We start from the raw sequence: 16467 nt of genomic DNA, 5'->3' as shown, positions 1-16467 counted from the left end.
GTTTTCCTGGTCTTGTGATACCAACTCTGCTACCTTGCACTGAAGTACAACCTCAGGATACAAAAGGGCAGAGCTTGCAATGAAGGTTTCTTCACTTCCACATGAATGTGTTAGGAGCCAACACACCTGCTGAATTTTAAGTCTGAACTTTTCGAAGCATGGTTATGATGGTACCAACCACTGGCCATGGCCCTGGAGGAGTTTTGAATTCAAAGCTCCCTGGACCAGCAAAGCCAGCACTAAAGCCAGGGCCACAGAAAGGTCTGGCTCTGATTTTCTCTACCTTCCTATTTTCTCTGAAAGCTTAAGCTGCTGTATAACAGCCGGGCTTTCTGCCGCACCATTAAGAGGAGCTCTTGGCTCTGTCGGGTCGGGGATATTCAATTCCTGCATCCGACCATCCGCTCCCCCGTCGCCATGGTAACGGCGGCGGTCCATGCCTGAGCAGGTCGCCACCTGACCAGCGTGCCTTGCGCGCGGGCAAAATGGCGGCGCCCAGTCCCAGCCCCGGGCGCGGTTTCCCCTTCGCGGGCTCTCCGAACGAGCATCCCGCGAACGAGGAGCCGCCGTCGGAGGAGAAAAGGCGGAAGAAGCCGCCCTGCCGAGCTTGTACGGACTTCAGGAGCTGGATGCGGGAGCAGAAGAAGCAGGCGGGCCCGGTGAGGAAGTGGGTGGCCGGGCTGCTGTGGCCGAGGAGGGCTGGGCTGAAGGGGAGGGGCTCCTCTGTGGCACGGCAGAGGGAGGCTCGCTTTCCCGCTGCTGCGTTGGAGGCGGAAGGGGGGGTGGGGTGTTAATACACCTTTGGCACTGAAGGCTGGGCGAGAAGTACCGCTGATGGCTGCCAGAGGGCGCCCCCGGGGCCGCTCCACCGGGATCCCGGCCCGCTCGTGGCCAATATGGGGGGAGGGGAGGAATACGGGAAATCTCATAAGAAAATAGATAAGCTTCTAAGGTGCTCTTTTATCCTGCAGACATAAAATATCCCTTGTAGATCTCATAATTTCAGGTTCTCCCCCTTTGTCAGGTCCATGTCCCAACTGCCATGGAAGGGAGAAATAGTTTACATGCTTTCACTTTGCTGTAACTGCTTGGGAGGTTGAGGTTCACACCATTTCCATCGACTCTTCTGCATCAGACCGTATCCGAGAAGTCAAAACGCCTTTGCGGCTAACAACGGGGTATTGGGGTGGGGGCTGAAAGGGAAAATTAGCTTTACTCTGCCTGATGTTTCTGCAGTCACTGTCTCTCAGTCAAAGTTCCTTTTGAAATCTGACCAGTTTCAAGACTTTTGCTTTCTTGGGAGAGGAGTTGAGGCAGACCCTTACACCCCTTTGCTGAATGCTATAGGGGCAAAGAAGCAAAAAGGGAAAGGTTTCCCTGTCCACTGGTGTCCAGGGCTCACCCGCCTTTCTTAGCCGAGGGAGCCAGCGTTGTCCCTGGTCATGTGACCAGCATGGTGTACCTATTATTAATCTACTCACATTTGCTAGATGGGCGGGGGAGGATGGGAGCGTATCCTGTTGCACAGCACGGGGTGCCCCCAGTAACATGAACTGGGGGTGACTTCATGTCACTGGAATCACAAAAAATAAGCATTTCAAATGCTGCCAATTTCAGCATTTGCAGATAACATTGCTATGGGAATAAGCTTTTGTTTGTGGCTGTTGTTTGGGAAGATTCTTAAAAGATGATGTAGGGACATCCTGGAACAGGACTGTGAGAAGAGCTTCCTGAAGCAGAGGAGAAGAAAGAGGAAGTAAACTTGGCTGTCTAACTTCATCCTCTGAGAACATTCACCAAGAATCTCCTATATTGAGAAATTTGCTTTAAGATGTTGCATGTGTTGTTTGCATAACATGTAGGCAATTCGTCTGCCTTCTCTCACTTGTACTGTGTTCTTCTAACTAGGAAACAAATGTCCAGGAATCAACATCTAATTGCCCCCTAGACAGAGAAGAACTAGGGAGATGTTCATGGTCATTTCTACACACGATGGCAGCATTTTATCCTGACCGGCCCAGTAAAATTCAGCAGCAAGAAATGATACAATTTATCCAATTATTTTCCAAAGTTTTTCCTTGTGACGAATGTGGAGAAGATTTCAGGAATAGGTGAGGGTTTTTTTTTTTGAATGCCTGAAATTTATGTATCCTTTACAGGAATTAACTTTCTGCTAGGAGATGATTTAATTTTAACATAGTAGAAACTCTACTTCTACATCTTGTTTATTCTGTGAAAACTAAGCAGACTTGTGACTGCTTAATTAAGCAGACATTTTAACAATGAACTATCAAAGTAAAGGTGAATTTGCCACTACTATCTATTTGTAGCCAATAAGCTGCTCATATGCTTAATGTTTCTTTCATGGAAACATTTACATTAAGTTGATGTCATTAAGCCCCAATCTTGACTCTAGTTGTGCAAGATCCAGATAATTTTTTCTTCTTTTTATGACCCCCTAATCCTCTGATTTGGGGTGGGGGTAGGGTGACTGAATGGAGCTTTTTACTGAGTTGTGCATGATCCAGGTAGTAAATTGCTGCAATACATTAAAGTATATTCTTGAGTGTAGCAGAAAAAAATCCATGATGGCGGATAATCACATTTCACAACTTGCAGCTGTAGGTTTCCAACCAGGACCTTGTGATGAAGTGAGGTGAACTTCAGAATAAAATGACAACTAATTGCATTTCGTTTCCTTTGACACAGAATACGAAAAAACCAACCTGATGCCAGCAACAGACGTAATTTGACACAGTGGTTTTGCCAGATTCATAATGAAGTAAATAAGAAGCTGGGGAAGCCTGAATTTGACTGCTCCCTCGTAGACCAACGATGGCGAGATGGATGGAAGGATGGATCCTGTGATTAGATCTGCTGGATATTTTTCCAACTTGATTAAAAAAAATCAACAAAACACCCCAAAAGCAATCCATTATGGACCTTTCCTAGAGACAAAATTGTATGTTTGTTATTAATGGAGGTGATGGAAACAGGCAAAGGGCTTTGATATGTATTTTCCATTTCTGGTTTTGAAAATTTAATATTGAATAGATCTCTTAATAATATTCATATGGAGTCTCTACCTGTTGATTGTGCTCTTTTCCTGACCACTTGAATTATTTCAAATACCAGCAAATGCTGCCTTCAGAAGCTTAGACTATGTTTGAAGAAACCATTCTGAACCTGAGGACATTGTGCTTTCTCAGCTCAGTGCTGATTTAATCCCTGGAAATCTGAGATGGCCTATCTGCAACTATTTGCAGCCTTCCTCTGAGCCAGCATCATTTGCCTTCATTGTATTGCTTGCATTTTTATGTTCATCAGATTTTCCCCCTCTCAACTTTATAATACTTTTAATCCTTTTTTTTTAAAGTGCTACAATATAAATTGCTAGAAAACTATGTCTTCTTACATTTCTGCAGCATATATACTGTAGGACAGGATCTCTCATTTAAGGTGTGAGCAAAGGTTATCCTCTTTTTATTTTCCTTTTAGCCAGATTCACAAAAGAGGACAAATCTAGATTAATTAACTTTTGATTAATGAAATAAGCCACAGAAATCATGAGGTCATGTTGTATATCAAAATGCATGGCTCTTGTGAATGGGGGCTTGTGAAGGTTGTATTCATTCCTCAGTAAATTGCTGAGTTCCCATTTCAAGTAAGTGTTCTTTTTACCTATCAGAACTTTGTGTGTGTCATGACCTGGAAGCAGAAAACAAATATGCTCTGAGATGCAACCTTGAAGATGAATCATGTTTTATGGTAGAGCAGGCTAGCTACAATGAATCACCAACAGTTGCCTTGGTGGGGAAAGGAGAAGGTTGGAGTGAAGAAATATGAAGAAAGTTTTTGCTTTCAACTTCTACTTTATACCATCTTATATATAAGGTTGCCAATGAAATTCAAACTGATTGAAGAGATAAATGTGGAAGACATTGGTTGTTTAGAGGTAACCATGTTTATATATCAGTTTTTTATAAGCTACTTCTGGGAAGAAATTTATGGTTTGCAATAATTTACTTTCTTGGTTTATTTGAACATGGGAAACTGACTTGAATTTACAACTTTAACAGAAAAGATGACTATCAAACCCTGTTAATTATAATTTGATGAATTTATTTCTAAGTGTTGGTTCTACTTTTCCTGACCTATTAAATTTGGGGATCATACTAGGAAAAAATACGTTAACCTGAATATTTTCATTTTACAGAGGTTGCTTAAGGTCTGGGTTTATTACCCAAGCAAAGCAGATCCCATTAATTAATGCAAAGTGAATACACATGCAGATATGCAAAGCACAATGAAGAACAACTCTTCTGGTCTTCTTTTTCTGTTTACTCTGGTTCAGTATCTGGAAACTTGCAGCAGAGAAATAGGGCTGGTGATGAAATGGCATCTGGTCTTTGTCAAAGGGTGTCTTTCCTAGAAGCATTAAAAGGACAGCCATGCCCTATGGCCAAGGATTTGGCAAGCACTACACAGCTCTATTACTAAAACCAAATGGATGTTTGATGAAGGAAAGGTGTAACATTTTGCATCTAAGATAATAAAAATCCAATTTCTGTTGGCAGATGTGTGACATGCTTTTCATTGGTAAAAAAATTAATTATTTAAATACATTTGATTTGGGCAATTTTAAATGTGTCTCAGAATTAATTTATTTTTGTGCTTGCTAATCAAATAAAAGTAAATATTCATTTGTTTTCCTCTCCATTTTTAAAAAGTAAACATTTTCCCAATGTTATAGTTCCTACTACTGTTGGAGTCAGGATATTACTGTTCTCTTCAGATAATATTTATCATTCAAGGATGATTGATGTACCAAGTTGAAAAGAAGCTTGCAAGGAATACAAAGTGATAGGATAGGCTGGGTTGGAAAGAAAACATCATAGAAGATGACGGTGGCAAATTGCTTCTGAACTGTTGGCAGGAAAACTGAGTGCCTCCCTTACATCCCCAGGAGCCTGACCTGCAGGAGAGTGACTTACAAAAAACTGTTTTGCCAAATTCTCCATCTTCAGTGCATTCAGCAAGCATTCAGACCCCCTTCACTGTTGTCAATTTTGTTATGCTGTAGCCTGATTCTACAGTTGAAGTTCATTTTTTTCTCATTAATCTACAGTCAGTAGTACATCATAATGACAAAGCGAAAACAGATTTTTAGAAACGTCTAAATTTATTAAAAAGAAAAAATGGAAATGTCACATTGGCACATAAATATTCAGACTCTGCAACGCCACTTGAAATTTAGCTCAGGTGTCTCCCATACTTTGAGCATTAGCGTATAGGCATCTGAGCCTTTTATGGCCAGCCCTGCATTTGCTTCCTATGGCCCTTGTCCTTGACGTATGACCATAATGGAGCCCCAAAATTCTGTTGCTAAGTGAGATGGTTGTTAAGTGAATTTGCCCCCTTTTACAAACTTTTTGGCCACAGTTGTTATGTGAATCACTGGAGTTGTTACGTTAGTAACACAGTTGTTAAGTGAATCTGGCATCCCCATTGACTACTTGTCGGAAGGTCGCAAAAGTGGATTACATGAACCCAGAACACTGAACTGAACATAAATATCTGCCAGCTGATAACATCCAAATTTTGGTCACATGACATGGGATGCTGCAACGGTCATAAGTCACTTTTCAGTGCCATTGTAACTGGTCACTAAATGAATTGTTATAAATTGAGAACTACCTTCATTGGATTGGTTGTTTTGGGGATTAGGTCCTAAAGATTAGTCTCCCTCCCCTTTAAAGTCCTTTGGACAAGCAGAGCCAGTGGCTCTCTCTTCCTGGGTCCTGTGAGGTGCAGCCCCTCCCCTCCCAGGGAAATTCTCGCATGCCACTAAAGAGACTGAAATACAGGAGCTGGGCCAGAGAGGGGTTGCTGCCGGTTCTACTGCTGCACCGTGATTGGTTGCTGTCGGTGTGGAGGGCCTTTTTCTTCTTTTCTGTGCTCTATGATTTACCTCATGTTGTAGTGACATGCCATCTCATTTGCTGTGTATATAGATGTAAAATTCATACAAAACTAACATGTTCATGTCAGCGTCTCCGACGCCATTTGGACACCAGCTGCACAATTTCCTGGCATGCCTTTTCCAAGGTTAATCAAAGGAAGAGAAAAGGCATTTCTTGGCCTTGAGCCTCTCCTTCTTTTGATACAGCTGAGCATCAGGTTCACTTTGTTTGCAGCTGCATCATTCTGTTGGCTTCTATTCAGATTATGATCCATCAAGATACTGCTAAAGCAAAGCAAGGCTATGGCATACACTTGAAAGGAAACGGGGAAGCCTCTAATTGTGGAGTTTGTCTGGCAAGAACAAAGAATGTTTATTTGCAGGGAGCCCTAGCGATCTCATCTAGTGGTGTCAGGGGCAGCCCACAATGTTTTGTGCTGTGCTCATCACCCTCTATAATGTTTTTCCATCCGTGGCTGTCAAACCAGCATGCCATACTGTGATGCAATAAGTGAGGATGCTTTCTATTGTGGACTAATAAAAGGAGGTCATAGCAATAGCAGTTAGACTTATATACCGCTTCATAGGGCTTTCAGCCCTCTCTAAGCGGTTTACAGAGTCAGCATATTGCCCCCAACAACAATCCGGGTCCTCATTTTACCCACCTCGGAAGGATGGAAGGCTGAGTCAACCCTGAGTCGGTGAGATTTGAACAGCCGAACTGCAGAACTAGCAGTCAGCTGAAGTAGCCTGCAGTGCTGCATTTAACCACTGAGCCACCTCGGCTCAACATCAGTTGTTGTTCCATCCTGTTTTTATGCAAGACCCTAAGGAAATGGAGTCTCTGTTGGGCCTTACTGGCCACCTGGGTTGTGTTGTTTTTCCAGTTTTTCCAGCTGAGATGGACTCCCAGGAATTTAAAGGAGGAGATTCTCTCCACACAGCCCCCCTCAATGTAATGTGGGGCAGGTTCCTCTCTCCTCCTCCAGAAGTCCAACACCATCTCCTTGGTCTTGCTGATGTTCAGGTGCAGGTTGTTTTTTAAGCACCATGTGGATAGTTTTTGAACCTCCCCCCTGTACACTGTTTCATCTCCACCTGTAATAAGACCTAATACAGGGGTGTCATCTGTGAACTTAATGATCACAGAGGATGGGTCAGATGATACACAGTAATGTGTGTACAATGTGTACAGGTAGGGACTGAGCACACAGCCTTGTGGGGAGCCAGTGCTAAGCTGCAGAGAGATGAATATGACAGACCCAACCCTCAATGTTTGTGGCCAATCCCTCAGAAAGTCTTTGATCCAGTCGCAGATGGAAGAGGAAAAATCCAAGTCAGTTAGCTTTTCAATAAGGATGCTTGGCAGAATGGTTTTGAAGGCCAAGCTATAATCTATGAAAAGCATCCTGACGGAGGAGGAATCTATGTCACGATGAGATGACACGCGATCACAATGCTCAGATCGCCATCGATACTTTTGCCCCTGGGTGGTCCAAACGGACCTAAACCATAATGCAGAGACGATGAACAGGAAGAATACATCTTGTTGAACTCAGCGACATTGCAAAGTCCCTGATCAATATAAGAGAAGTTCTTCAAGCTGGCAAAAAAAATCCACCCAAGGCTGACGAAGTCGGGGCGGCTCCAAAACAGAAGGATACGGAAAGAGAAAGTGTTTCCAGCTGGTGAGGAACTTTTACCGTTTTAAAAAGAGACTGCCTATAAAAAACTTAAAATTAATTTAAATTGGAGAACAGAAGAAATAAGCGGTGGAATTAAATTTGGAATGGTTTTGGACAGTGGGTTATCTTACTTTTAAATGCTACCCTTCATGGATGGGATTTATGCAAGCCTTTTAAAATGAATGGATTAAGTTTTCTTCTTCTATTTTTTTTCTTGTATTATTCTCTGTAACCTATGGACTAAAATTTTCCTCTTTCATTACTGTGAGTGTTCTTCTAACTCATTTAAGAATCAGACCTTTTTAAACTTGAAATACAAAAAGATACAAAAAGAAACAAGGAAATTGCAACATAACACTGCTACTGGAAGCCTGGAAGGTTGTGAATTGGAAACAAAACACTCTTATTTTTCTCACTGATTATTTTGGCTTGGCACTACAAGGTCTCACTGCTTGGTTAGAGAGAGTGATAAGCATACAGATGTCCCTTTGAAGTATATCTTTAACCAGAGAAAAGTGAAAACAAAACGTTATTGTGAATCTATGCTTAATCTTATTAACCTTCCAAGCTAGAGCAGCTGTGTTTGTTAGCTAGAGATAATGGCACAACTTCAGCAGCAGAAAGAAACCTTAAGTCTACAAAAGATATTCTCAGAAAAACAGAAATTATCAAATAAATATGAGAGGATAGAGAAGAAGCTGGAAGACTTAGATCATCTAACAGCAAATATGATGAAGAAGTTGAGGATTTTTTCAAGTGGAAAATCAAAGAAAACCCAAAAAATCAAAGTGGAAAATGAATATAAAGCAATTAAATTTGCTGATATTTATGGTGATTAGTTTGTCTCTGAAAATGGAAAGCGTGGAATACTGAAAGAGGAACTAAATGGAGGGGAAACTTACCGCAGATGGCAAAATTTTGAAAAAGAAAAAACAAAAGAATTTATGGATTTAAAGAGAGAAATTTTATTAGCAATATCATTGATAACACTACTGACAATCAAAGATAAGCTGATTAAGGAAACAGAAGAAGGGCATCAAGATTATATGAGAGATTTTATAAGCGAGGAGTTGCTAAGAGGAGTCCATACAAAGTTGATTAAGGAGATGATTGGAGGACTGACACCACAAATGGCGGAAGATATGAATCTGTTTTGCTATTGGAAAGATACAGGTTGATAGATGGAAGAGCACAATTTAGAACTAGTTAAACGTAGTGAAATTTAGTGACAATAGATATAGTTAAATAAATAATTGATAATGTTACTAATGTATACAATGTGTAGTGTTACGATAAGTAATAATTGGATATGAATATTGAATGATACCCATGAAAGGAAGATTAGAAATCCCTTTGGATTATATATAAAGGTTAATAAAAAAGAATTAAGTTAGATACAGTTAAAGTCTTGATTATTAGGTGGAAAATGTTATGATACAGGATATAGTTAAATAAAGGAGGGATAAGGATAACAACATATATATAGATATGGGTATAAAATAAGGAAACTGGATGTAAATTGTAAACAGTGATTTGGAAAGGAGGATTAGAAAATTTTGTTATTAAATAATATGGATGTTTAGCTAGAATAGGACATAAGGATTCAGTGTTAATGGAGGATTTTAGAAATAGTAAATGAAAGGCCAGTATGTGGTTATGTAATAAATCTTGGTATATTTTATGATGGATGTTTAAATAATTATAGTCAAATGAAAATGGAGATATGATGATGGTAACATATATAAATATCTGAGTTAAAATACTTGAGTTAATATGAATTATGTTTGTTGACTGTGGAAGAGATGCACAAAAGGCTTTTTTGTAACCACCTGATACACTTTCTACAGCATGTAAAGAATGATGTGTTGTGTTTGTTTTGAAAATAAAAAAACATTTTTTTAAAGAAAAGCATCCTGACATAGTTCCTGGGTTTCTCCAGATGGTTTGTTACAGAATGTATAGCAGTAGCTATGGGTCTGTCAACTTATTCTAAGGTGACCAGATTTTCAGATTGGTAAAGAGGGACACCTTTGACTGGGGGGGGGGGGAGTTGATAAAAATTTTTATACAGAGCAACAAAAATTTTCATACAACGCAAAAATAGTATTGTAATGTTTTTTTTATTTCAACATAACTACAATTTACAAATATAAATTGTAACTGTTGCCAAACATCCAAATTTTGATCACATGACCATGAGGATGCTGCAACGGTCACTAAGTGTGAAATGGTCACTAAGTGTGAAAAATGGTCATCAGTCACTTTTTTCAATGCCATTGTAACTTTGGTCACTAAGCCCATTATATCACCTTTCTTGCCACAGTTCTTAAGTGAATAACTGCAGCTGATAGTTAGTAGCATAAGTGAATCTGGTTTCCCCATTTGACTTTGTCAAAAGGTGATTATATGACCCCAGGACACTGAAACCATCATAAATACGAACCTGTTGCCAAACATCAAAATTTTGATCGCGTGACCATGAGGATGCTGCAATGGTCGCTAAGTGTGAAAAATGGTCGCTAAGTGTGAAAAATGGTCATCAGTCACTTTTTTCAATGCCATTGTAACTTTGGTCACTATACCACCTTTCTTGCCACAGTTCTTAAGTAAATCTTAGTGAAGATGTTATATCTTAAGTGAATCTTAAGTCTTAAGGGAAGATGTTATACAGTAGAAACCTCTGGTCAGCAAACGCATCTGACCAAAATATTCACATTCCCCCCCCCACTGCTGATTTCCCCTTGCAACCATTTTTTTGTAAGTGCCAAATTTCCAAAATTAGGTTGATTCATGACCAAATCAGTTTGCGACCAAAGTTATGGAATGAATTATGGTTGTGACCAGAGGTTCTACTGTATTCATGCCTTTACATACTCTATATCACCTCAAAATGTTGCACAGCCTTCATAAGTTTCTAATACAGATAAAATTAAATACAACATCAAAACCATAAAAAAGTAAAATTAACCTGGCTGGAAAATCCTATGCCTGTCTTGCATTTATTACTGACACACTTGCTGCAGTATTTGATGGCTAAAAGGAAAAAAAATATTGTTAAAGTGTGTATTATGTTCACTCCCATGTCTTGTCTGCTGCGTTGATTTTGAATTCATTAAAAGAGTTTATTTTACATCAAATCCCTCTCATATTATTCTCCTGTGTTCAATAAACCCTAAGAGACAGCATACTATACATGAAATTCCTGTAACTGTATATTTAGTAAATTGTGGAGCTGAGTTTATCCAATTAACTCAGTTTTTGGACTTGAGTAATCACATACAATAAAGGAAATAAAACTATTTAGAATGAAGTGTAGTTGGCTATTTGTGATTAAGGGTGTCATGCAGAAACAATTATAGTTTTGATCAGGAAAATACCCTAAAAAAAACCTTTTGTTCTTTCAGGTTTTTTTTTAATGATTTTTCCATGGCACATCACATATTGTTTTGAATAAAAAAACAGCAGCTGCACATTTTTAAAACCTACATTATTTTAAAATGCATTAAAAAATAAAAGAAAAAAACCCAGCACACTTACCAGCAGGCAGAAACTCCAAGTCAATAATTTCAAAGAAACTTTCCCACCATTTTGGAGTCCTCAACCTCCGTGCCCCTCCCCTCTGGAAAATCCAGGAAGTAACACTGGCGACCTCTCTAGCCATTTCCTGCAGCTCTATGGTACTAGATCATTTTTTTTTCTTATAAAATGAGGTAAACACGACCGGCGCGGGGGGTGGGGGGGAGGTCCGTTTTGTTGCTTTAACGTTTTAATATCTTCAATGAAAGTACTGAGACAGAGAGAGAGAGGGATTAGACAGGGTGTCTTTGTCTTGCCCCGGTTAGGATTTCTTAAGCAAATCCACTGGGCTTTCAACATGAAGCCAGAAAATTGGGACTTTTTTAAAAGGCGGAGGGACAACGGAAAATTGTTATAAAGCATGCTTGTCACGCTGAAATCGGTACGTCTGGTCACCCTAACTTATTCCCCTGTAGGCAAACTGATTCTTGTCAAAGTCTGGTGGGAGGCATGTCCTAAGGTGTTGGAGAACCGATCTCTCAAAGCGTTTCATCACTACAGACGTTCATGATGCGTTATGTCTGTAGGCATTTAGGCAGCTAATTGCTGTTTTCTTTGGGACTGGGACAATAGTGGCTGCTTTCAAGCATAATGGAACACAGGCCGTTTGCAGGGAGATGTTGAAGATCCTTGTCAGGACCTCAGCTAATTGATTGACACAATTTTTTACCACTATCCCCAGCACCCCAGCTGGGCCTGAAGCTTTGCTAGGATTCACAGCCTTTAATACAGCTCTCACTTGATGTTCGTAGTGCGTGAGTGGCTGGGAATCAGAAGGCTGGCGGGCAGCAGCTATGGGATCTGGTCTTTTCACCTCACAGTGGGCAAAGAAGGTGTTCAACTCCTCCACCAATGAGGCATCAATGTTTACCGTGTTCCTCGTGTTGCCCTTAGAGTCAGTTAAATGCTGCAGTCCCTGCCAGACGTGCTTCGGGCTGTTTTCTGACAAATGGTTCTCTACTTTCTGTTTGTCTTGTATAGCCACCTTAATGCCTCTTCTAAGGTTTGCCCTGGCCTCCCTGTATCTATCACTGTCCCCTGTCTTAAAGGGGGGATTTATACATGTATGAATCCCAAAATATTTAATAAAATTAGTAAAAACCACAAATCCTGTCTGCCTACACCACTCAAATAAGATATCCGAGCCTAAAGGAAGTAAATTATATTTATCCTAATTAATATTATATCCAGTATTATATCCTGCAAGTTTTTGGCAAGATTTTCAGAAGTAGTTTGCCATTGCTTCTTTCTTTTTTTATTGAAAATTTTAAAAAGCGTTACAAATATTTACCTCCCTCTACCACCCCTCCCCACCCAAGCCCATCTCCCCCCAACCTCCCCCCTGACTTCCCAGAGCAAATACAAGGTATAAATTTTTAACAATCATATTCTAAATAAACTAAAAGAAACTTAGCTTCAACTTTCATTTGTGCTTTAACTCCTCTTTTGTTAAGCTACTATAAACAAATTACTATCATTCCTTTCTTTTTCAGTCATTAAGCTATCGGGAGGTTTCTTAGTCCCGTATTTTTTTGAATATAGTCAATCATCTTCTCCACTCCAGTTTGTATTTCTCATCTGAGTGATCCTTAAGATGCTGATATTTTAGCCATCTCTGATAAGTTGTTACTTTTAATGTCCATTCTTGAATAGTAGGCAAATTCTTCCTTCTTCCAGTATTGCGCCACCAACAATCTCGCTGCCATTGTTAGATTCCAAAATCAAGTTAGTCTCTATAACAGTACAATCAGTAGTTATACCTAACAAGAATAACTGAGGGGTAAACTTTATCCTCTTTTAAAAAATATTTTGCATAATCCACCATATTTTATCCAAAATGCTTTAAAACCTTTTACAAGTCCCCATATATGGTAATATGTAGCATCAACACAATCGCATCTCCAGCATTTAGGTTGCAAATTCGGATACATGCAAGCCAATTTTTTAGGATCTAAGTGCCATCGATAAAACATCTTATAAAAGTTCTCTCTCAGGTTTTGGGCTTGTGTAAATTTTACATTTCTTACCCATATCTTTTCCCAAGTGTCCAACATTATTGATTCTTCAAAATTTTGTGTCCACTTTATCATACAGTCTTTAACTAATTCTGTTTCAGAATCAATTTCTATTAATACGTTATATAACCTTTTATGTGCATTGACTTTGATCCCTGATTTGTTTTAGTAGATTGTCCTCGTCTTCATAATACCAATTTTCTGATCTTTTTTCCATCTGGCCTGCAACTGTCCATACTGAAACCATTTTTGGATTACCTTTTCCTCTCTTAGTTCAAGGGTTTTAGCTGTAATACACCTCTTTCTATAGTAAGAAGGTGTCTATATGTGGTTACATCCTGTTTTTGTGCTATACTTATGTTCTCTATTGCATGTCTGGGAATTGCCCAGATAGGTATCTTATCATTTAATTTATATTGATATTTTTTCCAGACACGTAATAAAGCATTCCTTAATATATGACTTTTGAATGTCTTATCCACCTTCTGTCATATATCAAATAAGCATGCCAGCCATATATCAAGTCATGCCCCTTGATATTCAGTAATGTATCCTCTGTTGAGTTAATCCAGTCACTAATTATTGATAAAACTACTGCTTCATAGTATAGTTTTAAATTTGGCATTTTCAAGCCTCCTCTCTCACGTACATCTTGCATTATTTTAAGTTTTATTCTCGGTTTCTTCCCTGCCCAAACAAATTTGTTAATACCCTTCTGCCATTCAAGCAAATTTGCGTCTTTTTAAGGATTGGTATCATTGAAAAAGAAATGGAATCTTAGGCAAGACATTCATTTTCACTGCTGCTATTCTTCCCAACAAAGATAATTGTAGTTTTTTCCCAATTTTTCATCTCTACGTATTCTATGCCATAATGGCTCATAATTATACTTATATAGTTTCCCATTTGAAGTTGAGATATGAACTCCTAGATATTTAACCTTTTTAAGTAATTTCACATCCTGTTATTTTTTCTAAGTCTTCCCTTTGATTAGTATTCATATTTTTTAACTAACATCTTTGTTTTCCCTAAATTTATTTTAAACCCAGGTACTTGGCCATATTGATTAATCATATTCATTAAAACCTTGGAGATTTCCCTGGTTGGGTTAAAGTTATAACCAAGTCATCCACAATGCATGTAATCTATATTCTTGATGGCTAATCTTAATTCCCTGTAAATAATCTGATTCCTGTATTTTATTCAACAATAACTCCAGGATTATAATAAACAATAATGGTGATAGGGGGCAACTCTGTCTTGTACCTTTCTCGATTTTAAATGATTCTGTTAAACTTCCATTGACTATAATTTGTGCTGTTTGTTCCTGATATATTGCGTTGATTGATTGTAGAAAATACTCTCCAATTGCATCTTTTGCATTGTTGTCATTAAAATTGCCAATTCACTCGATCAAATGCTTTCTCGGTGCCTAGAAATATAAGCACTGCAGGGACTTGGGTATTCTTCCCAAATATTCCAATATATTAACAATTTGTCTTACATTACTTCTCATTTGTCTCCCTTGTATAAAACCAGTTTGATCATTATGAATCAGTTGCTGAGTAACCAACATCAACCTATTCGCTAGTATTTTAGTAAAATTTATAATCTGTATTGAGTAGTGATATAGGCCTATAATTTTTGGTTGAGTAAGATCTTCTTTAGGTATCAAGGATATGAAGGCTGTTCTTCAAGATGGAGGTACCTTTCCTTCCACTTGGATTTTGTTAAATAATTCCTTAAGGGGTTCTACCATTTCTAATTGTAAAATTTTATAATAAACCACTGTCAATCCATCTGTGCCCGGTGCTTTCCCAGCATTTAACTGTTTAATTACCTGGAGGATTTCCCCCAAAGTTATTGATTGATTCAATCTCTCCCTTTACTCCTCCTTAACTATAGGTATTTTTTTCTTTGTCCAAGTATCTATCTATATCTAAGTCTTGTATTTTATCACCCGTGTACATCCTGTAAAAAATACAAGGAAAGCCTTTTGGATCATATCCTGTTGATAAACTTCTTTTCCTTTATAATATATTTCGGTATATTACAAGATTTTTGTTTCTTCCTGGTCATATATGCTAACCATCTACATGGTTTATTTGTATTGCAGAAAGTATTATGTTTTGAATATAACAAATTAGTAGCCACCTGGTCTGACATCAGCATGTTAAATTGTGCTCGTAATAGGGTAATTGCTTCTTCACATTCTTTAATCTTCTTGTCTCCTGGGTTTAATATTAACTCCTGCTCTTTCTTCCTAATCTCTTCCTCTAATTCCTTTCTTTTTTTCCCCTGTCTGCATCTATGTAACTTATTTAAATTTATAGCAATAGCAATAGCAGTTAGACTTATATACCGCTTCATAGGGCTTTCAGCCCTCTTTAAGCAGTTTACAGAGCCAGCATATTGCCCCCCACAGTCTGGGTCCTCATTTTACCCACCTCGGAAGGATGGAAGGCTGAGTCAACCCTGAGCCGGTGAGATTTGAACCGTTGAACTGCAGCTAACAGTCAGCTAAAGTGGCTGCAGTACAGCACTCTAACCACTGCGCCACCTCGGCTCTTAGAAATTTATTAGGACTCCTCTCATGTACGCTTTACTTGCATCCCAAACCATTTCCATAGATGTACCCTTATTTATGTTAAAAACAAAATATTCTCTCAACAGTTTTTTACATTCATTGACATTTTTCTCATATCTAAATAAATTTTCATTTAACCTCCAACACCTTCTAGATTCCTTCCCAAATTCCAATTCCACCCAAACCGGGTTGTGATCTGTTAAGGCTCTGGAACATATCTTCATCTTCTTTACCTTGGAAAGCAAATCATTTGTTGTTAATATGAAATCAATCCTGGAAAAAGATTGATGTCTACCAGAAAAGAATGTAAAGTCCTGTTCTTTTGCATTTCTTTCTCGCCATATATCTCTTAACTCCATATCATCTATCATATCAAAAAAAGACTTAGGTAGTTTCACTCGCATATGAATGTTTTGCAGAAGACCCTTCTTATCCTTCTTGGTATCCAAAACTCTGTTCCAATCACCCATTAATATGCAGGATCTATAGTCTCATTGTATTAACTTGGTATGGAGCATAACATAAAATTTGTGTTGTTGTTGATTGGGAGCATATATACCCATTAAGAGTATCTTTTTCCCTTCTAATACTAGTTCTATTACAATATATCTTCCTTGGGAGTCTGCTTCAATTAGTTCAGCT

The 16467-nt window shown here is 38.7% G+C and overlaps 1 protein-coding gene across 1 annotated transcript; it reads left to right on the top strand.

Annotated features, from left to right (window-relative positions):
- Positions 1 to 479: 479 nt before the first annotated feature.
- Positions 480 to 4573, top strand: GFER (growth factor, augmenter of liver regeneration). Its single transcript, XM_032231443.1, has 3 exons — positions 480 to 659; positions 1909 to 2111; positions 2710 to 4573. Exons 1-3 carry the CDS (start codon positions 486 to 488, stop codon positions 2870 to 2872), a joined length of 540 nt encoding a protein of 179 aa, XP_032087334.1. The 5' UTR covers positions 480 to 485; the 3' UTR covers positions 2873 to 4573.
- The last annotated feature ends 11894 nt before the right edge of the window (positions 4574 to 16467 follow it).

The sequence above is a fragment of the Thamnophis elegans genome, chromosome 14 (assembly GCF_009769535.1).
Source record: "Thamnophis elegans isolate rThaEle1 chromosome 14, rThaEle1.pri, whole genome shotgun sequence".
Lineage (NCBI taxonomy): Eukaryota > Metazoa > Chordata > Lepidosauria > Squamata > Colubridae > Thamnophis > Thamnophis elegans.
This window is presented reverse-complemented; position numbering and strand designations above follow the sequence as displayed.